At 51.0% G+C, this 26148-nt stretch overlaps 1 protein-coding gene across 2 annotated transcripts in view; it reads right to left on the bottom strand.

The window, feature by feature from the left end:
* The window catches only part of PPP4C (protein phosphatase 4 catalytic subunit), a 210285-nt gene that overhangs the window by 103534 nt on the left and 80603 nt on the right, over window positions 1-26148 (bottom strand). For both annotated transcript variants that reach the window (XM_086949116.1, XM_086949117.1), the window contains 3 exons: window positions 23139-23190; window positions 22944-22994; window positions 22676-22777 (listed from right to left, as the gene is read on the bottom strand). In XM_086949116.1, the coding sequence (XP_086805242.1) occupies window positions 22676-22777; window positions 22944-22994; window positions 23139-23190 (205 nt within the window). The remainder of the gene's footprint in view (window positions 1-22675; window positions 22778-22943; window positions 22995-23138; window positions 23191-26148) is intronic.

The raw sequence follows: 26148 nt of genomic DNA, 5'->3' as shown, positions 1-26148 counted from the left end.
CCAAGTTCATTTGGGGAGGGGAATGGTGGGGGGGGAGGAGGGGAGGGGGAGTTTGTTTTGTCATGTCATGTTGAGCACAAGCACACACTTCACCACGACTCTCGACATAGGACACGAGATGCCACCAGCTCTTACTACACAATATGGTCATGGGGGACCCAGAAAGAGTAAATGTGTCTAGAGAAGGTGTTAAAGTACCAACCTGGAACGTAAACGGCCTGGGCAGTAAGATTAAACGGGGACTGGTCAATAACTGTGAAAAGATCAGGGGCAGATGTCATTCTCCTTCAAGAAACGCATCTACAAGGTACTAAATGCGCCTTCCTGTCGAGGGGGCAATATAGAGTTCAGGCCCACGCAGGCTTCACCTTAGGCTCCAGGGGAGTAGCAATCCTGATTAGAAAGCCCCCACCTCTGACAATAGCGCAGGTCTGGCCAGACCCACAGGGAACATATGTAGGAGTACACGTTTGTCTCAGTGTACGTCCCGCCCAAACTCCAGGCAGGCACACTATGGGGAGTCTGATATTCTCAACACAGCAGACACTATTCAAATCCTTGGGGGAGACTTTAATGACGTTATGGACCCTACACAGGATCGGACAGGTGATTGTGATCGACCTCTACATGCAACACCGCTGGCCAAATCTATGTCCGCACTCTGTCTACTTGATGTGTGGAGATGGCTCCATCCGGGTGCTAAGGCCTATTCCTTCTTCTCCAGGGCCCACAAGGAGTACTCCCGCCTGGACTACATTTTTATGGCACGGCAGACACTGCAATTATCGGATACAGCGGTATTGCGCACGTGGGGTGTCTGACCACTCCCCATTACTGATTGAGGTGGGTAGGAAGAGGAGGGAGGGGCCCAGGACACTCAGACTGTCGGCGTGGGACCAACAAAACGCAGAACTCCTGAGGGGCCTAAGAGCAGACGTGAGGGTGTACTTGGCAGAAAATGTTGACACAGTGGACTGACGAGTAATTCTTTGGGAGGCACTTAAAGTGGTACGGCTCATTGTAGACTGGCGGAAGACAGGAAGAAAGTCCAGGCTGAGGTACAGGAACTGGAAACGCAGATTCTGACATTTGAAAAACAACATCTGCGTACCAGAGACCTGGGGAAACTTCGGCGTTTGTCCGATCTGAAAACCCAGTGTGAGAAGTTGGCCTGATATTCAGTGTTCACTATGTATCAGTCCAAACAACCCTTATGGTGATTGGTTGTAAGTCAACCTTATAGACCAGCTGTAGGAAGGTACCTCCTGACTATGGTTGCCCCCAACTTTTTGCCCTGTGTTTTAGCTGGTTTTTGACATAGTCGACCTGGGACCCTGCCAATCAGGACCCCAGGCCTACTGCTCTCTCTTTAAAATGGATTCCATGTACCCTAGGTACATTTCCAATTGGTACTGGGCCACCCTATCAGACCCTGTAACTCAGGGCATGGGTGTACCCAGGGCTGCCAGGGGCTGCAGCATGTATTATGCCACCCCTGGCTGGCCTCCTAAATTTGACACAACTGGCTGCATGACAGCTGGGGCAAAGTCGTGTAATCACCCTTTGCTGTAGATATAGTATACCTATATCTAACCCTAAAATGGACACACAGATTCCTATCAGTCACTCCTTTGGCAGGCCTTAACAATCCTGAAGGCAGAGTGCTTGGAATCGTGTGAGATGGTGCTCTGGCATGAGCTGAGCCTGTCTGCAGCTTGCGGAACCAAGTCCTAATAGCTGTTCCATGATATCGCATACCATATACTCTTAAGTGCATTATAATCCTCGCGGTTAAATGCTAACTTTGGTATTGCTTTATCAAAACATGTCGAGTAAGGTGTCATACGAATTGGAATACTAACCCCTCGCCAATTCTGGCGACGGGGTTAGCATTCCACCCTTCTAGAGGGACACGACATGTATGTAACTGTGAACCCCGGTTAAAGTTAAACGAAGCCTCAGCTCCACAAAATGGATGCTGCCACCACAGACACGAGTCTGACCTCCTGCTGCTGGGAGTCCTTCCAGCGAGGAGAGCTTGGACAAAGGGTTTCCTGTCCGGGGCGGTGCTAGCACCATCCCAGACATGGTTTTGTGTATCCTGGGTAGGAAGGTGACTGCTGAGTGGCACCCCGGTGCTCACTACGCATAGGCCGGTCAGAACCAGTTCCAGGGGCACACCAGCCCCTGGCCTGGGGAAAGTCCGGCATGGCAGAGGGGTGTAACCACCCCCTTCCTAGTCCCACCCATAGGCAGGACCTAGTCAACGGGTCAGCCCCCTTTTTTAGTATAAAGATGGGAGCGGGCCCCCTGTTCAAATTAGATCATCTTTGGAATCAAGACCCGACTTTCTGCGAAAGGCATCAAGATTTCCTTCTTCAAGATTCTCCCTTGTGGCTAAGGAGTAGTCACCCTGCGTCAAGCGGGCACCATCCTAAGAACACTGCGGTCTGCTGCAAGTCCTTCACGAATCCGACGACCCAGCTCGACGAGACCCGGCTTCCCTGGCACCTCTGACCTCTACTCACCTCTACAGCAAAGCTGAGAACTGTGAGTGCGACGAGACCTCGAGGGACCGACGATCGCCAAGACTGCACGACTTCTTTGTAACAAGCCCACCGTGTGCTCCACTGGTGAGTGCTTTGGGGTCCGAGAAGCCCCAACCCTGAGCAGCTCCAGCACCGAAGATCAGCCCTCCAGCATCTCCACGATCTGCGTGGGGCCCTTCTGCTTTTGCGTGCTCACCGCGCTGTGTGGCTACTAGCCGGCTGGCTTGTGGCCTTCTACACGACGCCCGACGACATCACTGCTGCTGGTCTGGTTGCTCCAGACTGGCTCTTGCTTCCTTCTTCAAGAGAGGCACCCCGGACCCTCCTGGTCCACTCCAAACACCATTTTGAGTCCACCGCGTGGGCTTGAATTTGCCAAGGCTTTGTTGCCCAATCCTGGGTCCAGCGACGCCGACAGCTTCAATCTTCGTGGGACAGCTCGCTCCTCCATCCTGGTCGCCGACAACGCCTCCTGGTCCGTGAGATCTGCGAGCACAGCGTCACCCACTCACCTAGTCGAGGTGACTACCATCCGGTGCCCTCCTGGTGCCACCTGACTACTGGCTAGTAGTCTCGAACTTGGTCCCCTCTGCTTTCAGGTGTCTTCTATCATCGATCCAGGCTTGGATCCATCGAACTTTCTTCACTGGTCGCCTGCCAGCAACTTCTTTCTTCCAGGCTCCTGGTCCGTCTACGAGGATTCCCGACGTCTTTTGAGACCTATGCAGCTGCAGCCCCTGGGCTAGGTAACTTCGGCATTTCGGTGCCCCAGCATAGCCTCACTATCCAAGGGTCAGAATCCACTTTCGTTTTCCTCCTACCAGGTCGGGTTCGCCCGAGAACACTAACTTTGTCTTTACTAGCTACCATAGACTTTGTCCCGCATCACGCATGAGAGTGCACACTCTGCACCCGAGTCCCCTGGGTCTCCTAGAAGTAATCTGAAGATTCTATAGTCAAGATCTAGCGATTCCAAAGCCTATTAGTACTGTACTTACCTGCTAGTAATTTCGCATTCCACTTTCAGAGTATATGGTTTTCCGTGCCCCTCGGGCATTTGTATATACTGTGCTAACTTAAGTATTTTCGTAAGAGTTTTGTTTTGTGCTTAGTACCCTGTCCTCATAAAGAGTACAGGGCTGTTGTGATTCTTAATAAATAACTGTTTATTTTCATAACACTTGTGTGGTGTCCTTTCACTTGGTGTTCAAGGGGTATATGTGTGGTATAACAGCTGGCTTAACACGCCCTCTCGAGTCTTTAGCCTTAGACTGCTCGTATCCACGCTACTAGGATAGCTGGTCTATAAGGTTGACTTACAACCAATCATCAATAAGGGTTGCTGGACTGATACATAGTGTTCACTAGAATAGTGAGCACTGCATATCAGGCCACCTTCTCACACCAGCTATCCTAGTAGCATGGATACGAGCAGTCTTCGGGCTAAAGTCTAGAGGGCGTGTTAAGCCAGCTGTTATACCATCACATATACCCCTTGAACACCAAGTGAAAGGACACCACACAAGTGTTATGAAAATAAACAGTGTATTTATTTAGATCACAACAGCCCTGTACTCTTTATGAGGACAGGGTACTAAGCACACAACAAAACTCTTACGAAAATACTTTAAGTTGCACAATTTACACAAATGCCCGAGGGGCACGAAAAACCATATACTATGGAAGTGGAATGCGAAATTACTAGCAGGTAAGTACTGGACGAATAGGCTTTGGAATCGCTAGGACTACGTTACTGAACTTTCAGATTACTAGTAGGAGGCCTAGGGGACTCGGGTGCAGAGTGTGCACTCTCACGCGTGACAAAGTCTATGGAGGCTAGTAAAAGCAAAGTTAGTGTTCTCGGGCGAACACGATAAGGTAGGTCGAAAAAGACAGTGGATCTGGACCCTTGGATAGTGAGGCTATGCTGGGGCACCGAAATGCCGAAGTTACCTAGCCCAGGAGCTGCGGCTGCATAGGTCTGAAAAGACGCTGGGAATCCTCGTTGACGAACCAGGAGCCTGAAGAAAGAGTTGCTGGCAGGCGACCAGTGAAGATTGTTCGAAGTGATCCAAGCCTGGATCGAAGATGGAGGACACCTGAAAGCAGAGGGGACCAAGTTCTTAATCACTAGCCAGTGATCAGATGGGCACCAGGATGGCACCGGATGGTAGTCACCTCGACCAGGTGAGTGGGCGACGCTGGGCTCTGCAGTCTCACGGACCAGGAGGCGTTGTCGGCGACCAGGATGGAGGTGCGAGCTGTCCCACGATGGTTGATGCTGTCGACGTCGCTGGACCCAGGATTGGGGCAACAAGTCTTGGCAAATTCAAGCCCACGCTGTGGACCTAAAATGGCGTCTGGAGTGGACCAGGAGGGTCCGGGGTGCGCCTCTTTTGGAAGGGAGCAAGGGCCAGTCTGGAGCAACCAGACCAGCAGTGGTGAGGTCGTCGGGAAGGCCACAAGCCAGCGGGCTAGTAGCCAGACAACGCGGTGAGCAGCCAAAAAGCAGAAGGGCCCCACGCAGATCTCGTGGATGCTGGGGGGCTGGTCTTCGGTGCTGGAGCTGCTCAGGGTCGGGGCTTCTCGGACCCCAAAGCACTCACCAGAGGATCCCTCGGCGGTCGTGCTGGAAAGAAGTTGTGCAGTTCTGATGATGGCCGGTCCCTCGAGGTCTCGTCGCATCTACGGTTCTCAGCTTAGCTGTAGAGGTAGGTAGAGGTCAGAGGTGCCAGGGAAGCCATGTCTCGTCGTGCTGGTCGGTCGGATTCCGGAGGAAGGACGTGCAGCAAACCGCAGAGTTCTTGATGGTGCCTGCGGGTGCAGGGTGACTACTCCTTAGCCACAAGGGAGAAATCTTGAGAAGAGTCGAGAGTTCCTTTCGTGGAAAGTAGTTTCTTGATTCAAAGATGATCTAATTTGGAAGGGTCCCCGCTCCTGCCTTTATCCTAAAGAAAGGGGTGGGTACGCGACTAGGTCCTGCCCTAGGGGTGGGACCAGGAAGGGGGGTGGTTACACCCCTCTCCCATGCCAGACTTTCCCCAGGCCAGGGGCTGGTGTGCCCCTGGAACTGGTTCTAGCCGGCAGATGCGTAGTGAGCACCGGGGTGCCACTTGCAGTCACCTTCCTGTAAAGCCCTGCCTACCCAGGATACACAAAACCCTGTCTGGGATGGTGCTAGCACCGCCCCTGACAGGAAACCCTTTGTCCAAGCTCCCCTCGCTGGAAGGACTCCCAGCTGCAGGGGGTCAGACTCGTGTCTGTGGTGGCAGCATCCATTTTGTGATGCTGAGGCTTGAGTTAACTTTAACCGGGGTTCACAGTTACATACATGTCGTGTCCATCTAGAAGGGTGGAATGCTAACCCCGTCGCCAGAATTGGCGAGGGGTTAGTATTCCAATTCGTATGACACCTTACTCGACATGTTTTGATAAAGCGATACCAAAGATAGCATTTAACCGCGAGGATTATAATGCACTTAAGAGTATATGGTACGCGTTATCATGGAACAGCTATTAGGACTTTGTTCCGCAAGCTGAAAACGGGCTCAGCTCATGCCAGAGCACCATCTCAAGATTCCAAGCACTCTGCCTTCAGGATTGTCAAGGCCTGCCATAGGAGTCAGTGACTGATAGGAATCAGTGTGTCCATTTTAGGGTTAGATATAGGTATACTATATCTAAAGCAAGGGGTGATTACACCACCTTGCCCCAGCTGTCGTGCAGCCAGTTGTGTCAGATTTAGATGGCCATCCAGGGGTGGCATAATACATGCTTCAGCCCCTGGTAGGCCCTGGGTACACCTATGCCCTGAGTTACAGGGTCTGATAAGGTGGCCCAGTACCAATTGGAAATGTACCTAAGGTACATGGAATCCATTTTAGAGAGAGAGCAGTAGGCCTGGGGTCCTGATTGGCAGGGCCCCAGGTCAACTAAGTCAGAAAACCAGCAAAACACCAGGCAAAAAGTTGGGGGCAACCATAGTCAGGTATCCACCTTCCTACACCCAGTATAAGCAATTAGTGACGGGGGAGGCAAAGACACAGGCATTGGCTACACTGCTCCGCCTCTACGATGTGGGAGACAAATCCGGGAGGCTCCTGGCATGGCTCAGCAGGAAAGAGGCACGACCGCTGGGTAGACAAGGTAAAAGATGGTCAGGGGGGAATGGGCCAACACATTAGCTGCGTTCTATAAGGCCTTCTATGAAGCGCGTAAACTGGGCTCAAAAGAGGATGCACTGCAGTACATGGCACATATAAACCTCCCGGAGCTTGAGAGGCTGACCAAACATAATTGGAGGCAGATATAACGGAGGAAGAAGTTAGGGTAGCACTGAAATCTTCGACCGGGGAAGGCCCCGGACCCAAATGGTTTCCAGCGGAATTTAAAAAAAAAAGGCGATCTTCTGACCCGCCACCTGCTGGGTCTATTTCTTGATGCTGAGAAGGAGGGATAGTTCCCCCTGGACCAGACAGGCCACAATTATCCCAATTCATAAGCAGGGAAAGCCAGCCGACGATTGCTCGTCCTACCGCCCTATCTCCCTCCTAAATGTAGAGGCGAAACTGTACGCCACAATCTTGGCACTTCGCATGCGACGGGTGGTAACAGGGTTGGTCCATCTTGACCAGACTGGGTTCATCCTGGAAAGGGCCACCAGATATAATCTACGTCGGACCCATGAACTGGCTCAGGGATGTAGAGGGCAGGACTGAACTTCACTGGTTCCTATCCCTAGACGCTGAGAAAGCGTTCGATGCTGTTCACTGGCCTTTTCTAGAGGGTGTGCTAGAGCGCATGGGATTCGGGCCTAAGTAGAGGCATAAGATTAGTCTCCTGTATACCAGCCCTAGTGCTAGAGTTAGGGTTAACGAGACGCTATCGGGGGCCTTTCCGATACAACGGGGCACCAGGCAGGGATGCTGTAGGAGAGTAGGGTCTGCAATCCTATGATCACCCAGATTTTTTGCTTTTGTTTCACTGGTTTACGACTTTCTCTGGCTGTGGGCCTGCCAATCAGACCCACAGCCTGGCTGTTCTCTTTCTAAATTACCTCATGTACCCTAGGTGCATCTACCAATTGGTACTGGGCCACCTTATCAGACCCTGTAACTCAGGGCATAGGTGTACCCAGGGCTGCCAGGGGCTGCAGCATGTATTATGCCACCCCTGGCTGGCCTCCTAAATTTGACACAACTGGCTGCATGACAGCTGGGGCAAAGTCGTGTAATCACCCTTTGCTGTAGGTGTAGTATACCTATACCTAACCCTAAAATGGACACACAGATTCCTATCAGTCACTCCTATGGCAGGCCTTGACAATCCTGAAGGCAGAGTGCTTGGAATCGTGTGAGATGGTGCTCTGGCATGAGCTGAGCCTGTCTGCAGCTTGCGGAACCAAGTCCTAATAGCTGTTCCATGATATCGCATACCATATACTCTTAAGTGCATTATAATCCTCGCGGTTAAATGCTAACTTTGGTATTGCTTTATCAAAACATGTCGAGTAAGGTGTCATACGAATTGGAATACTAACCCCTCGCCAATTCTGGCGACGGGGTTAGCATTCCACCCTTCTAGAGGGACACGACATGTATGTAACTGTGAACCCCGGTTAAAGTTAACTGAAGCCTCAGCTCCACAAAATGGATGCTGCCACCACAGACACGAGTCTGACCTCCTGCTGCTGGGAGTCCTTCCAGCGAGGGAGGCCTGGACAAAGGGTTTCCTGTCCGGGGCGGTGCTAGCACCGTCCCAGACATGGTTTTGTGTATCCTGGGTAGGCAGGGCTTTTCAGGAAGGTGACTGCTGAGTGGCACCCCGGTGCTCACTACGCATAGGCCAGTCAGAACCAGTTCCAGGGGCACACCAGCCCCTGGCCTGGGGAAGTCCGGCAGGGGAGAGGGGTGTAACCACCCCCCTCCTGGTCCCACCCATAGGCAGGACCTAGTCACCGGGTCAGCCCCCTTTTTTAGTATAAAGATAGGAGCGGGCCCCCTGTTCAAATTAGATCATCTTTGGAATCAAGATACCACTTTCTTCGAAAGGACTTCACGATTTCTTCTTCAACATTCTCCCTTGTGGCTAAGGAGTAGTCACCCTGCATCCGCAGGCACCATCCTAAAAGAACACTGCGGTCTGCTGCAAGTCCTTCATCACGAATCCGACGACCCAGCTCGACGAGACCCGGCTTCCCTGGCACCTCTGACCTCTACTCACCTCTACAGCAAAGCTGAGAACCGTGAGTGCGACGAGACCTCGAGGGACCGACGATCGCCAAGACTGCACGGCATCTTTACTGCAAGCCCACCGTGTCCTCCACTGGTGAGTGCTTTGGGGTCCGAGAAGCCCCGACCCAGCGCAGCTCCAGCACCCAAGGTCAGCCTCCCTGCATCTCCACGATCGGCGTGGGGCCCTTCTGCTGTTTGCTGTGCACCGCGTTGTTTGGCTACTAGCCGGCTGGCTTGTGGCCTTCTGAACGACGCCCGACGACAACTCTTCTGCTGGTCTGGTTGCTCCAGGCTGGCCCTTGCTTCCTTTTTCAAGAGAGGCACCCCGGACCCTCCTGGTCCACTCCAGACGCCATTTTAGGTCCACCGCGTGGGCTTGAATTTGCCAAGGCTTTGTTGCCCAATCCTGGGTCCAGCGACGCCGACAGCTTCTATCTTCGTGGGACAGCTCGATCCTCCATCCTGGTCGCCGACAACGCCTCCTGGTCCGTGAGATCTTCGAGTCAAGCGTCACCCACTCACCTTGTCGAGGTGGCTACCATCCGGTGCCCTCCTGGTGCCCACTGACTACTGGCTAGTAGTCTCGAACTTGGTCCCCTCTGCTTTCAGGTGTCATCTATCTTCGAGATCCAGGCTTGGATCCAACTGAACTTTCTTCACTGGTCACCGGCCAGCATCTTTTCTTCCGGCTCCTGGTCCGTCTACGAGGATTCCCGACGTCTTTTCAGACCTATGCAGCTGCAGCCCCTGGGCTAGGTAACTTCGGCATTTCGGTGCCCCAGCATAGCCTCACTATCCAAGGGTCAGAATCTACTTTCGTTTTCTCCCTACCAGGTCGGGTTCGCCCGAGAACACTAACTTTCTATTTCCTAGCTACCATAGACTTTTGTCCGCATCTCGCGTGAGAGTGCACACACTGCACCCGAGTCCCCTAGGCCTCCTAGTCGTAATCTAACGATTCCCTAGTCAAGTCCTAGCGATTCCAAAAGCTATTAGTACTGTACTTACCTGCTAGGAATTTCACATTCCACTTTTAGAGTATATGGTTTTCCGTGCCCCTCGGGCATTTGTATATACTGTGCTAACTTAAGTATTTTTGTAAGAGTTTTTGGTTTGTGCTTAGTACCCTGTCCTCATAAAGAGTACAGGGCTGTTGTGATCTTTAATAAATAACTGTTTATTTTCATAACACTTGTGTGGTGTCCTTTCACTGGGTATTCAAGGGGTATATGTGTGGTAAACAGCTGGCTTAACACGCCCTCTCGAGTCTTTAGCCTTAGACTGCTCGTATCCATGCTACTAGGATAGCTGGTCTATAAGGTTGACTTACAACCAATCATCAATAAGGGTTGCTGGACTGATACATAGTGGGCACTAGAATAGTGACCACTGCATATCAGGCCACCTTCTCACAGATGCCCCCTATCTCCCCGGTTTGCTTTATCAATTGAGGTGCTGGCCTGTGCGGTAAGACAAAATGTAGGGATCACTGGGTTCCGGATATGGCCAGCGGATGAAATGTTGTCCCAGTACGCAGATGATGTCCTGCTCTATGTTACGCAACCGGAAACTACTATACCGGCACTATTTGAGGAAATAGACCGATACGGAACTAACTCAGGGTACCGGATTAATTGGCACAAGTCTACGCTATATGACCCGCAGGGCAAGGAGGAGTGGCCCACGCTGCCCGGGAGATTGCAGACAACTAGAGAGGTGTTTATGTACTTAGGAATATTTGTCACAACCGATGGCAACCTCTCCTACGACCGTAATATCTGCCGCGTCATACACAATTTTTCAGAAGTTGCCAGTAGTTGGCAATCACTCCCCCTGACGATTCTGGGACGGGCAGCTATGATTAAAATGGTCACGCTCCCCAGATTTTTATATGCATTCCAGAATGAATATTTCCCCTTGACGTGTAAGGTGTTCCTAGACATCCATGCGGCACAGAGGTCCTATCTCTGGCTGGGTAAGCAGCTTAGAGTAGCTCTTTCGACCCTGCAGAGACACCAATATGATGGTGGGATATCTTTGCCTGTCTTGGAGGCCTACTACTGGGCAGAACACCTGGCCCCCATTAATGAATGGATACATGCGCCCTCCACACACCCCACCTGTGCACTGGAAAGGCACACGATGGGTGCCCGCACCTGTCTTCACTGCATATATGGAGGGAGGGGACACTGGCTACTAGAATCACGCTGGGGGCATGGAAGAGGGCGACAAGGGCAATACAGTGGGAACACAAACCAACGAAGCAAACTCCGCTGTGGCACTGCACCTGGCTGAAGGAACTACACAAATTGAAGGGGTTCCAGGGGTGGGACGACAATGGCATTTCTACTCTGGGAGAAATTACTAAAAAGGGGGCGCTGCAATCCTTCACGTCGCTCCAAAAGGAATATGGGCTCAACCGCTCCCAGTTCTTTAAATATATGCAATGAAGGCATGCATGGAGGGCAGAGGGAGCATCGTTGGAGGCACTCCCCGAATACGCTCAGCTGGTGGGTCGCCTCTTACAGGAACAGATCCCCGGGAAGGCAGTATCCCGGACATATAAAACCATCAGAAGACTGAAACCCCTAACCTGCGCAGATGAGCTGCGACCACCGCCATCACCTTTGTGAACACCTGTGGGGCGCTGGTAAGGCTGAAGGGGAGCACGGTAAACTGAAAGTGCTCCTGGCCTACCATGAACCGTAGGTAACGCCGGTGGGCCGGCAGGACGGGGATGTGGAAATAAGCGTCCTGCAAGTCAAACGCCACCATCCAGTCTCCTGGGTCCAGGGCAGCTAAGACCTGAGCCAGAGTCAGCATCTTGAACTTCTCCTTCCGGTGAAAGCCGTTGACGTTCCGTAGATCCAAGATAGGGCGTAGGCCTCCTTTGCCCTTCTTGGGTACCAGAAAGTAGTGGGAGTAGCAACCACGTCCTACTTCTGGCCCAGGAACGCGCTCGATGGCCCCCTTGGCCAAGAGGGACGAAACTTCCTCCTGCAGAAGCCGCAAATGATCCCCCGAAACGCGGTGGTGTTGCGGTGGCATGGCTTGAGGGGTCGTCTTGAAGGGGAGGGAGTAGCCCCTCCGGACGATCTGCAGCACCCACCTGTCCGAAGTGACTGTGCGCCAGTGAGCGTGGTGATGGCGAACCCTGCCCCCCACTGGCGTCACATGGGCCGAGAAGCACGGACTAGGAGGGTTTAGAGGAGGATGCTGCGGGGGAGGGTGTTGACTGGCCTCGCCGTTATCCCCGACCGCCTCCACGGCGATTTCCACGGCCGCCACCGCGCTGGATGTTAGTCTGCGGCGTGTGGCTGGCAGCACGTGTGGGGGCGCCCCTTCCTTGGCCACGAAAGGAGCGAAAGGCACCCGTTTGCTGGCGCGGGCCGAGAGGCCCAAGGACTTGGCCGTAGCCCTGGAGTCCTTAAAGCGATCAAGCGCATGGTCTTCCTTGTCGCCAAAAAGGCGACGGCCCTCAAACGGCATGTCCATCAAAGTGTTTTGGACATCAGCCGAAAAGTTGGCGGACCTTAACCAGGCGTGGCGTCTAATCGCCACGGTCGTTGCCATCGCTCTACCTAGTGAGTCGGTGGTATCCAGCCCACACCGGATGGAATATTTGGCTGCATCCCAGCCCTCCACAAGGGCTTGGCAGAGTTTGTCCCGTACCTCTAACAGACACTCTGGCAGCACTTCCGCAACCGCATCCCACAGAGAGAGGGTGTAGCGGCCCAAGAGGCAAGCGGTGTTGGAAGACCGCAGTCCCAGACTAAGGGAGGAGAAGACCTTTTTACCGTACATCTCGTACCTCTTGGAGTCCCTGTCCGGCGGAGCAGACGGGAATGCGGTCTGGGAAGTGGACGCCTGGATGACCAGGCTCTCGTGGGTGGGGTGGGTGGACAGGAAAGCTGGGACGCCCGGGGCCGGGCGGTGGAGTCTGGCCAAGTTCCCATCTACGGGCGAACCCGTAGCGGGCTTGGACCAAGTGCCCAAAAGAACGCCGTTCAAGGCCTCATTGAACGGCAGACGAGGCTCCGATGGGCATGACTGCGGTTTAAGGACCTCAGTGAGGTTAGTCCTCACGGCCACAACGGGGAGCTAAAGGCTCAAGGCCTTGGCGGCCCTCATCAACACCACTCCGTATGTTGCCCCCTCTTCCGAAGCCACGGTAGGAGGCGAGACAAAGCCGGTGTCTGGAGAGGTGTCCAGACCACTGGCATCCCCAAGGTCACCTGTCCAGTCCTTTAGAGGCTGACAATCGCGTGTCAGAGGGTCCTCAGACCCCTCCCAATACGCCTCGTCTCCCATCTCCTGAAATTCAGGGTTGTCAACCAATGGGGCCGGTTCATTGAAGTAAAAATCCCCAATCGCCGTCGGATACAGCGTCCAGCGGCGCCGCTCCGACGTCGGAACCGGAGCGAGGGAGGCATCGGGGACGGCGCCGCCCGACGACGGCGCCGGAGGTGACACCTGACGGATCGACGCTGGGGGGGGGGGGGGGTAGTAAGGTCCACCGGCAACGACCCAGATCCCGAAGTGGGTCCAGTGGGGTCCCACAGCGCCAGGCCCGAAGGCCCCGGCGGCGTCTGAACCGCTGGGCCCAGCGGCGCCGTCGGGGGTCGAAGCACTCGACGGCGTCGGGCCGAAGCCCCCGACCCGCTAGGGGCCCCAGACGGGTCCGCTGGGCCCGAAGGCGCCGCGGAGCCCGTCGGGGAAGAGAGATTCCTCATAGCCACGAGGAAGCGCTCGATCTCCCCCGGCGTCGCGCCCAGGGACTGGAGGGTGTGGGGCAGGTCGTGACAACCGCAACTCTGGCGGAGCCGCGTGGGCGGTGTCACCCGAACCCCCGGCCGCGTCGCGCAAGCGTTGGGGGGGGGGGAGGTAAAGGAGTCAGAAGAGCGATGACGCCTCTTCGACTTCTTGTGTTTCTTACCGGGCGACGACTTCGACCCGGAGAAGTGGTGCCCCGGAGAAGTGGTGCCGACTCCCGGAGCTGTGGTGGCTCCATCCCCGCGACCTGTCCCCCGCGACCTCCTGTGGGACCGGGACCTCTCGCGGTGCGGGGCCGACTGCCGGAGTTAGAGTCGCCTGCGGGACCGCTCCCGCCTGGCTTTCGAAGAGGGCCCGGCAGTCGGAGCAGATCTTGTCGTCGATGCCTAGACAAGTTCGGACTTCCGGCTTCTCTCCTCCCACTTTCCAGCCACTTCTGCCCGGCCTCAGGAACCACTGGAGCTCGGTGCTGTTGGCCGCTCTCAGGCCCTCACCGATCGGGAGCTGTGATGATAGTCTCCCGGACTGCGGCACAATTCAACATTGCTCTGGTTGGACGCCGCTCTGACCCGAACCCAGCTCCCACTCTTCCGAGGCTGTGAGGTATCGGATTATTGTGCTGATAATTCGGGGAAGGCCGCCTTACTCCCGGAGCCTCACGACTATGCTGCCGCCATGTTCGGCTGCTAGCCACGCCCCCCGGTTGAGCCTTTTTTACTCTTTTGAATGCTGCAGAGGCGGAAAGAAGGTGGGCATAGTGATTGTCTGCCCGATGTGGAAGGGCCTTTGGCAAGAAAGAAGGACAGGTCCTTAAAACCACCATGTCCGGATGAACAAAAAAAGAAAGAAGGTTTAGAAGAAAGAGCCTGGAGCTCACTCACTCCTCTGGCAGAGGTGATAGCTACCAGGAAAGCAGTCTTTAGAGTGAGAAGACGTAAGGGAGAGTTATGAAGGGGCTCAAAGGGAGCGCACATCAGATAGGTCAAGACCAGATTTAAGTCCCACTGAGGCATTATGAAAAGCACAGGCGGAAACGTGTTAGTAATGTCTTTGAGAAAACGATTAACAACTGGGGACTTAAAGAGAAGGCTAATCTGGAAACCGTAAAAAGTCGGACATGGTTGAAAGAGAACCTTTGATGACGCCCAGAGCAGAGCCCTGTTGGGCCAAAGATAGAAGGAACAGAAGGATCTCAGAAAGAGGAGCAGAGAGGGGATCCACAGCCTTTGCTGTGCACCATGCCACAAATTTGTTAATTTGTTCCACCTGCAGGCGTATACCGTCTTAGTGGAGGTCGCCTGGCTGCCAGAATGACATCACAGACTTGGGAAGGAAGATCGAAAGCTGTCAACTGTGGCCGCTCAATCTCCACCCATGGATGTGGGGCTGGACAGGTTTGGGTGGAGGACCGTCCCCTGCTGCTGCGACAGAGGATCCTCACGAAGATGCAGTTAGATCGGGGGGATCGATCGCCATGCTGAGTAGCTCAGGATACCAGTATCTTCATGCCCAATCCGGAGCCACACGGATTACTTGGGACCAGTCGCGCCAAATCTTCAGCACTCTGGGCAGAAGTGGTATAGGAGGAAAGACGTACAACAGACCGCAACTCCACTCGCAACGAAAAGGGTCGCCGAGCGAGTGCCGCCTTGGAAATTCCACTGCGCAGAACTGAGGACATCGCCCGAAGCTCCAAAAGGTTGATATGGAGCTGTGACTCTGCCGGAGACCAGAGGCCTCTGATGTTCGATTCTCCCAAGTGGCCTCCCCATCCCAGGAGGGACGTATCCGTCACCACTGTGTGCTCCGGTTGGGGAATCTGCCATTGACCAAATCGAGATTTGTGAGCCACCAATGCAATTGTCGTGCAGTGCCCGCCGAGATCTGGACATGATCAGACAGGTTTCCCTGATGCTGTGCCCACTGGAACTTCAGGTCCAATTGCAGAGCCCGCATACGCCACCTGGCATGTTGCACCAATAGGATGCAGGAGGCCAGCAGGCTCAGGAGCCGAAGGGTCATCCTGACTGAAACCCGGGATAGAGGTTGAAAGATCGGAATCATAGCCTGAATATCCCAGACTCGCTGCTCGGGAGGATAAATCTAAAACTGCGTCGAATCCAGAACCGCTCCAATGAAGGGGAGCTTCTGAGAGGCACTCCGGTGCGACTTTGGCACGTTGATGGAGAACCCCAGAAAATGCAGGAGGTCGGCAGTGGTCTGAAGGTGGTTGAGGAGTGTCTGGGGCAAGCCCGCCTTCAACAACCAGTCGTCGAGGTAAGGGAAGACTGACACCACTGACCTGCGCAGATGAGCTGAGACCATCGCCATCACTTTGGTGAACACCCGAGGGGCGCTGGTAAGGCCGAAGGGGATCACAGCAAACTAAAAATGAGTCTGGCCTACCGTGAACCGCAAGTAACGCCAGTGGGTCGGCAGGACAGGGATGTGAAAATATGCGTCCTGCAAGTCCAACTCTACCATTCAGTCTCCAGGGTCAAGGGCAGCCAAGACCTGAGCCAGAGTCAACATCTTGAACTCCTCCTTCCAGAGGAAGCGATTGACGTTCCTGAGGTCCAAGATAAGACGCAGGCTCCCTTTGTCCTTTTTGGGGACCAGAAAGTAGTGTGAATAACAGCCACGTCCTACTTCTGGCCCAGGAAAGCACTCGATGCCCCCTTTGGCCAGGAGGGCCATGACTTCCTGTAGGAGAAGCGCAAAGTAATCCCCCGACATGCGTTGGAACTGAGGTGGCATGGTTGTGGGGGCAGACTCAAAGGAGGGAGTAACCCCGTCGGACAATTTGCAGCACCCATTTGTACGAAGTGACAGAACGCCAGTAGGGAGGTGATGATGATTCCTGCCACCCACAGGCGTGGGGTGCACTCCAAAGGTCGGACTAGGAAGGCTTTGAGGCGGATGCTGCGGAGGTGGACTGACCTGCCCGTTGGCCCCCTGTGCCGCCACAGCAGCCTCCACATCCACGCTGAGGTTGTTCTGCGCGGGCTTCTGGCTGAACAAAAATGCTGGGGCACCTCTTCCGTGGTCACAAAAGCAACAAAAGGGAGAAAAGAGAGACGTGGCCAGGCATGAGTTTGAAAGACCCAAGGACTTGGCCGTAGCTAGAGAGTCCTTGAAGCGCTTCAGTGCCCGGTCGGCTTTATCGCCAAACAGGCGAGTGCCATCAAAGGGCAGGTCCATGAGAGAGCTTTGGCCATCTGGCACAAACCCAGTACCTCTACCAGGCGTGGCGTCGAAGCGCCACAGTCTTAGAAATTGCTCTACCCAGTGAGTCTGCGGTGTTCAAGCCACACCGAATGGCGAACTTAGCCGGATCTTTACCCTTGGCAACAGCTTGAGACACCACAGCCTGGGTCTCTTCAGGACACTGAGGTAACACCTGCGCAACTGTATCCCACACACCGTGGCAATAGCAGCCCAACAGGCATGCAGTGTTCACTGACAGCAGCCCTAAGCTGGCCAAAGAGAATAACAGCTTGCCGAACTGCTCCAGCTTCTTAGAGTCCTTATCCGGCGGGTCCGTGGGAAAGGCACCCTGGGACGTCGAAGCTTGGATGACCAGACTCTCGGGCGTAGGATGAGTGGTCAGAAAGCCATGGTCACCCGCCGCCGCGCAAGGACGTCTGGTGACGTTCTTATCCACAGGGGCTACTGTGGCAGGCCACGACCAAGTGCTCAGTAAGACATCAGTGAGGGAGTCATTAAATGGCAGTATGGGCACCGACGAACTGGACGCCGTCTGGAGCACCTAAGTGAGGAGATTAGTTGTTAGGGGCACCATTGGGAGGTCAAGGTGGAGGACCTCAGCTACCCGACGGAGCACCACCATGTAAGAGGTGCCCTCCTCCATGGTAGGTGGAGAAGTAAAACACGGGTCAGAGGAGACATCAAGGCTGCCCAGTCCTGCTCAGAGTCACACTGACGAGCAAGGGGATCCTCTGACCCCTCTCAGTCATCCTACACCTCCTCCGTATGTGGTACAGGCTGCGGCAGCAGGGCTGGAGAAAGGACAAACTGCGTTGGAAACTACGTCAGAAACTGCGTCGGCCGGGGTCAACCAGCGCTGTGTCCCAGTGCGGATCCCAGGCAGAACAAAATTGTCCTGGAACCTGGGCAGGGGTGGAACCAATGGTATCCACTGCGGCGCCGGAGGAGGAGCAGAGGGTGGCGCTGGGGCTGGAGCTGGCACCGGAGGACCTTGTGGCGCCGGAGCTGCAGCATCCTGTGGCGCCGTGGACGGAGCCGCCGAAGCCCCACAACAGGATCCTAACAGGACCGTGGGGCCAGAGGGCACACCGGCGGGAGCCCGAGGACTAAACAGGTGGTCCACAGTAGCAAGAAACTCTTGCACCTGAGCGGGAGTCACCGACGGACCCGGGTAAAGCGGGTAGGCCGCGGGACTCCCAGGCTCCGAAGGAGCCTTAGGGTCAGACCCCTGTCCCCCACGTACGCATACGTGGACCGACAGGGGGGACGTCTGAGAGCGACAGCGCTTTTTCAACCTTTTTGTGTCTTACCAAAATCAGAGGGTGAAAACTTGCAACCAGAGGAGCGATGACGGAGGCCCAGCGATCGTTCTCCGGAGCAGCGCATGGACCGTGAACGGCGCAGGGACGGGTGCCGGACCTCAAGCAACTTCCCGCGCCGCTCCCTCAATGCCTTTATGGCCATGGCCAGACAGTCCAAACAGGACCGGGAGTTGTGGTCATACCCAAGGCAGTAGAGACAGACGTTGTGGGGGTCCACCACCGACATATTGAGACGGCATACCCCGCAAGACTTAAAACCAGACATACCTACATGCACAAGATTAGATTTAAAAGTACAGGAGACAAAAAGTCTCAAAAAAGATTGTCAAAAAGTGACTAGGGTACGAGCTCTAACCGGATCTACGCTTACTGGTGCGGAAAAAGAAAGAACTGACGTCGTGGGTGGCACCTAAGTAGTCTCCGTGACATCTCGGCGCTTACGCCAGCGACGGACAAGGAGCCGCACAACGCCACCTACAGACGCGCAAGGGGTACTGCTGATGAAAAAACTTTCCGGATCCAGTCTGACGCCTGGGGATATTCTAGGGCAGGGGTCTTCAAACTGTGGGGCTTCTGCCCTGGCCTCCAGGGCTTCAGCTCCCCTCCTCCCCCATCCTGTTTCTCAGCCCGGGCTGCTGCAGTGCAGCTCGCTCCTGGGGCCTGGCTGGGCAGTGTCTGGAGTCGCCAGAGTTTTTCACAGGTCTTTAAAGACAATTAACATATTTACATGCCTTTGTTAACCGATTACCAAAGCTTAGTTTTTTAATGGTTCCAGTACCCCTGGGCCCCCACACTGCCTATTCCTTACATTTGTATTTTTACACTTACTGCTGTAGTGTGAGAATGCATTTAATGAAAAGAAATATAAAGTTGGGTTGCCAAAAGAAACATGCCTGCTATGTGATGTTTAAAGATCCTGCAGAGACCTGCTCTTGACACTAAATTGAGTTATAAATAAAAAAGTATGTATTAATTAGTGATGTGACTTTTTTGTCTTTATTCTCTTTAATTATTAGTCATGGATCATTGAGGCATCCCTAGAACAAAATTAAAAGTGCTTTCTATTTATATTTGCTGTTCTGAATATTCACAGATAAGTGCAAAAAATACAGCTGTAGGTGACTGCTTATTTCTGGGCCATCAAAATAATGAGCTGGTAACCCTAATCATTAGACTGGAAGTTTGTTGCAGGATCAGCACATTATTTTTTTCCTCCACCCTCGAACCCTGATTAATGCCATTATAGCAATAGTTTAACTTATATCTGAAACCCTACGTTTCAAGTTTCTGGGAATGCACCCTGCTTTCCAGCAACTCACTTCCCATTCTCGCCTTCACTTTCACGTTCACCCTGCACTCCCAGCGATCACAATGCACTCGTACTGATCACAATGCACTCGTACTGATCACAATGCACTCGTACTGATCACCATGCACTCGTACTGATCACCATGCACTCACACTGATCACCATGCACTCACACTGATCACCATGCACTCACACTGATCACCATGCACTCACACTGATCACCATGCACTCACACTGATCACCATGCACTCACACTGATCACCATGCACTCACACGGATCACCATGCACTCACACGGATCACCATGCACTCACACTGATCACCATGCACTCACAACATTCACCAGCTCACCCTGCTCTCACAGTGATCACTCTGCACAAAAAATGTGCTTGCATTGTTCACTCTGTACCTCACCCTGCAGTCACACGAGCACACTTCTCACCCTGCACTCATGTCACACTCCACTCACCTGTCCCCCCCTTACTGCTCAATCTGTAGCTCACTCAAACAAGGCCATCACTAACCATGCACTAATTCGTCCCACTCTGCACTTACAGCAGCACCAAATTCATAAGGTCACCTCACTCACCCTGCAGTCACTCCTTTTACCCTACTCTCACACTGTTGCATTGCTCACCATGCAGTCACATGGGCACTCTTGTCACCCACACAGTGCAGAAGGTTAAAGTGCCTGGTACAAAGAAGATGCACCATGCACATCACAGAACTGAGTGTGAGTAAACTAGGAGTACCGCTATAAAAAAAATTAAATGTTTGTAAGACAGGTGCTTTAGAGAGAGGAGGTGTATTGTTGGTGAGTGGTAGTGAGGGAAATAATGGAGAAGTTGGAAAGACTGTTGCACCGTGTGCGACCATTGCTTGGACAAGCCCTGGCTGGGAGTGTTAACCCCCCCCCCCCACCACCACGAAGTTCGGGTCTAGTGGATCCCCTGCTTCTGCCTATTATTTACATTTGTAGGGCACTACCGTTACCAAAAGGTGTCCTGGGGCCAATAACCATCTGCCTGCAATGGTAGAGCGGGATCCAGGGTTGGGAGAGAAGAGAGGGATGGAAGGAAGGGGGTGAGAGGAAAGGGGCATGGGTAAACTGCTTAACTCTGCACAAGACCACCACGGTTTGAATGCACCCTTGCTGCTCCCGGCCATGGCCAGGTGAGCTTCTAATGTGGCATTGCGTATTCCTGCGATTGGGAGGCCCTTCACAGAGGTTGACTAGACATCTTTCTGATGTTAATTGCTGTATTTTGGTTATAAACTGGTACTGATGGGGTGAAATCTTTCCTCAGTATTAGTGTTTAAAAATATTCGAAATAATAAAGCAATGCTACCCCAAAATACGCATCACAGAACATTATTTACATTTTCTACTCACACAATTTAGTGAAGCCTGTCGCATAATTTGGTCCTCACCTTCCTCATAACCTACAGGTTTCGAAATTTTTGTCAGGAGGGGGTCCTTACGCTTGAAAATGTTGACAGGGGGGTCTCGGCATCCAAAAGTTTGAAGACCTCTGTTCTAGGGTAAGGAATCTATCACTAACGCGTCTCTTTCAGATAAGAGGTTCTACTATAGGCACAAGTGGCCATGAAAAGCGAAACTCATGAAGGGTCTACTTGAAGAGAAAAAAACACAGGAGAAAATGATTTTAAATTAAAAAAATGTGATCCAAAACGTTTCTACCAATAGGCATATTTTCATTCAACCTGAACCTAAAAATTGTATTGTAAAGTATGTTTCTGGATAAATCATGCGTGGAGTTTTTTTGTGTTTAAGACTGCCAGGGATTATCTTCAAATGGAAAAACTTTGGCCAGATGGTGTCAGTATCATACAACAGATGGGCAAGGCAGAGATTTTGCTTCCAAGAGTAGACCAAAATATACCTACTAGAAAGCATTTTAAACAGTGAAAAGAAGAGTTGCTCCTTTTCAGAGAACCCGATTTGTTCCACCAGCGATACAAATATGAATTTCCATCTGACTAATCTCAAAGACTCAGATAATTTCAAGAGAACCCTTCAAGTTTAAAAGAATCTCCAAGGTATAAAAGTTTGAACCATAAAGAGGTTCCTAATGAGACATGTACACATTAAAGCTTGCATGTACAAAATCGTTCTCCACTCTGTAGCAAGAGGTCTCGGGAAGGATAGAACGCCGCTCTGTGACAACGCACACTTTCACATGTGCAGGGCTAGCATTGTGTGAGAAGAGATAGTGGTTTTTATCTCCACATAGTTAGTTGTGGACTCCTGAAATTGTGCAGCATCTGACTAGTGGAGGGGAAAGGAGAGGACCGACAAGTAACAGGGTGCTGCAACCAGCTATACAACCTCTTTGCAGAGTTCAAAATAGTGAAGAATAATGCCAAGCTAAGGTAAAATGACAATAAGCCAAAGGAGGTCAAAAAGAGCCCCAATGAAGCAACAGATTACATATGTAGAAAAGTGAAGCAGCCGGGAGAGAGAGTAGTCAAGGTAGAGTATATAACGAGTGAACTGTCTGCTAAAAAGATGGGCCTATTCTTTATATTGTTTAAGAATGTCTCACGAGACTTCCCTTCCAATTTGTATGAGATGCATATTTTGGAAGTTAGCTGTAGGTCCTTACTGTTTCTTGTTTCAGTAGGATGATGGCAGATTATTGTGCTGGTAGATGTAATCCCTCAGCCAATACATTGGAACCCATGGTATACTGTGTGCATGAGTGTGAGCTGTTTTCTGGCGTACCTTTGAATGGTGGCAAGCATCAAGATTGTGCTGTATGGTGGTACCATTTGGACAACCATGTGGTTCCAATGCACTTGTGAGCGCACAGAACATGTTCATTTTGCTATTCATGGAAGGATGGGTTGTACTGTTAAAGAGCTTTTCAATTAACAATACAATTGTGGTAAATTTAAAAAAGTTACATTACTGGGTCTACCTCTACTCATCATAATATCTCCCTTGAAGTACTTATTCAAGCATCTACCAACACAACATTTTCCAGTTTCACACTACCAAAGCACTTTGGATGAGAAGAGCCAAGGAAAGTCGGTGGGACCATTTCCCCATTTGTTTAGGCTTCTGGGGCGGAATAGGCATCACAGTTTATCTAAAAACTCTAAAACTAAACTCGGTCATTTGCAGCATCAACAAAAAAAGCATTAGTCGCCTTAGTCAATCCCTAGCCTTGAACAATGCTATCCCAATGACTCCTACATTAAAGACCTATGTCAGAGTGCAGAACGAAGCAGCTACATACCTTCAACGCTAGCAGCAGAAGGAAGGTCTCTACGCTATAAAAACCACGATCAACAAAGTCACCCATGAAGAGATAGTTGGTTTCTGGAACATCGCCTCCAACCTACAAGAAAACGAGATGGGAGAAATGACAGAAGGTGGAAGGTTGGGGTTGTGGGTGTTACATTTCAGAAGGGCCACGCTGTTACCAGCCCAAAAAGATCCAGCATATGGGAAGATGGAATGAGCGATGGACTTAAAACACGAAAAAGGAAAGAACCAGCACTCACCCTAAATAACTCTTTAAGGTCATAGAACTGGCCATGGATGTCTCCACATACCTGCAAAGAAATAAGAACATCCATAAAAGTGTAGCCACTCCTGTATCCAGCAGCTCATTTAACAAACCATATCTAGGTCACAAACGGCAGAAGCACTAAAGAATTTTCACAGATATTTGCTTGTATTATAAAAGCCATACTCACTGTGACTGGAGAGTCAACTCGCTGTACATTGCTTTCCTCCACCAATATCTCCCTGGAAGAGAAAAACAAAATAAATAGATGAGAAACTGCAAGTGGAAACAACTAAGTGCCAAATTCAGAATTCAGAAGACTAGTGTGTGTAAATGCACAAGCAGAGGAGACCACGGTTCCTCACAGAAATGCATTCTGAAGTTCCCCATACCCTCAGTCACGAACATAGTTTTAAGTATGTGTGCTTTAAACTAATTGTAGGAATGACAGGCTATAAATTATTGTACAAGTACAGGCAGCCCACCAGATCAGCAACATACCGGCCTGTTCCACCATTTATAATGAAGGAATAAGAAACTTTACCCTGCACACTTTCACTCCACGTACCATTACCCAGCCGTTTTTACACCGCAAAATCTTTTACAACACATTCCCCCATTACAATGCAATTTACTACTCTAACTCCACTGGGTATTACTTTGGGGAATGTGTAGAAATAGTTTGCGGTGTAAAGCCCTGCGTTATAAAAGATTTTGCGGCGTATAACATGCAGGGAAATGGCATGTGGAGTAACCCATGCAGGGTAAAGGATGTCTCCCTTAATGAAGCAAATACTCTCAAAAAGAGAGGTGTCAGTCCAAGACTCCACCAGCACTGCTATATTGCAAAGGCCACCTGTTCAGCTTTGCAGAAGAAAAAGCTCTATTGTTCCTGTAGTTTGACCTTAAGACAGACTTCAAGAGACCAATAAATCCTTTCACTTATTCACATGATCAGCAGCCCTGGTGTTAAACCTCCAAATGCATCAGCAGAGTGGTTGGTGATCGAAATACTATAATAAAAAGGAAACTTAAAAGGAACGATCAAATTAGACAGGCGGAGTTGTGTGGAAAAGTAGGGAGTGTTCTAGACCAGGACTGAAGAGCAATTAAAGGCCTGCGTCTCAGTGACAGTCACTGTCCACTGCCCACATCCATGCCTAAATGTGCTTGGACAACTTACTAGCCTTTATTCACAGAAATATGCTCAGTCAGCACCTTACTTTAATCAATGCTAAGACAGCTAGAGTGAGTAAATAGTGGTATGTGTTTAGGGTGGCAGTGTAAGAGGGTCTACAATGAGGCCATACTGGCACCCTGCCATATACCACATATTTAGAGTCACAAGTGATTTTTAATGTACTCTGAATTAAATGGTTATTCCTTTCCATTATTGGTCACATATTTTCTTCCAATCTTGCAAGCTTTATAGGCATTCCATTTGATAAAGCCGGTTTGTGATTTGGTGATCCAATCCTATGGTTTACGGTCCTTAAAAGTGACTTCTGACTAATTTTTCTTTAAGAGATGGTACTTTTCTGAAAGATATGAGTGGTCTTTGTCCCAATATGCTTCCAATGTATGGATCATGGCTGATTAAGTTCCAATGTCTATTCAAAAGTTTTTGCATTTGCCGACTTTCTTTTCTATATGGTAAAATTGGTCTTCTCAGTTGTAGCCTGCTGTATGCTAGAGTCTTCTTTTTTTGGTTAGGAGTGTTTGCATAAAGGATTTCTGTGTTACCCTAACAAGACCCCTTTTGACATCTTATTTGCAACCTCTTGGTTCCCTCTTTATAACGATTTAAAACATTCTTGTCATTGGAACAACTTCTACGCATTTGCAAAAGTTTACCATATGGTATGCTTCTAATTAGGAGTTCTGTGACTTGGAGACGTGCAAAATGCAATTGGGGGCTGTTGATTTTGAAATGGACGCCCCTGAGCTTTAGAGTCTCCTGAGGCCCCCGGGAACCCCATTGTCCGGGCTAATTTCTATAATAATGGAGGAGAGGGCACCCTCCTTCCTGAGCCCCTAAAGGCCCCAGAGAGCCCACCCCTCGAACAAAATTACTGAAAAAGGAGTGGGTCTGTGCACCCCCCCCCACTCCTCCGAACCCTTAAAACCCCAGGGAACACAGTCCAGGTACTGAAGAAGTTCTGTTTACAGAACGAAACGCGTTTAACCCCTTCGATGCTCATGACGGAACGGTTCAGTCATGAGCATCGGTTTAGCTGTGTTCATGACTGAACCGTTCCGTCATGAGCCCGTTGGCTCCTTAGAACCGTCAGCACAGCACAGCGCGAGAATTCCCGCCGCGCTGAAGGTGTTAAAAAGAGAAAAAACAATAAAGAAGGAATTTCAACCCTCATTTTCAAAAAGGACTGCATATCAATTGATTTTTTGATTGTATACAATTGGAAAGTGGTGCAACTTTAATATAGATTATATATATCACTCATGACATGTTCTATGACCTCATTAATGAGATCACAGATGACCTCTCAAAAGATCAGATGAGATCATCCCAGCTTCTTTTGTACACATTGCTCTATAAACAACTATAGGATTAGAGGTATAAAAGTAAGTGAAAAATAGCTCAGAATAATATGAGACACATTTTTTATTTTTTTTACTTTTGCTAAAACATGACTTTTTACAACGACGTTGTCAAGCCTGACAAGAGAAGTAATCTGAACAATAGGTCTAAATCAATTTCCACATTGTGTTTATTTCGTCCTTCAACTAGAGAAAAGTAGCCCCAGGGATAAATCGTTAGCACTCACGGCAGCTGAAGTGGGTGATATTTATTTGTACATGCAAAATTCTTAATAAAAGCACAGACTCACATAACACAACATAAATTGATACTGTATATACGCTTAAGAAAGAAGTAGAGGAAAGTGACTATGTGACCCCAGTGAAGTGACCATATTAAAAGGCAGGTTATTGGAATTCAAAGGATTTCCATTAAGAATTCTGATTCAAACATGTGTTCCGGTATTCTCAGGACTATACTTTATTGGTTGCTGACGTTTCGACTCCAATCTGGATGTCGGAGTCTCTTCAGGTCAAGGAATTCTGGAGACTAGAGGCACTTAGGCTCAAGTCGAAAGCTCAAATCCACTGTTACTTACCTTCAGTAACACCTTTTCTGCTATTGACAAACCTGTAGATTCTTCACCTTGTGAATACCCCCA

The sequence above is a fragment of the Lissotriton vulgaris genome, unplaced genomic scaffold, assembly GCF_964263255.1.
Source record: "Lissotriton vulgaris unplaced genomic scaffold, aLisVul1.2 SCAFFOLD_890, whole genome shotgun sequence".
Taxonomy (NCBI): Eukaryota; Metazoa; Chordata; class Amphibia; order Caudata; family Salamandridae; genus Lissotriton; species Lissotriton vulgaris.
This window is presented reverse-complemented; position numbering and strand designations above follow the sequence as displayed.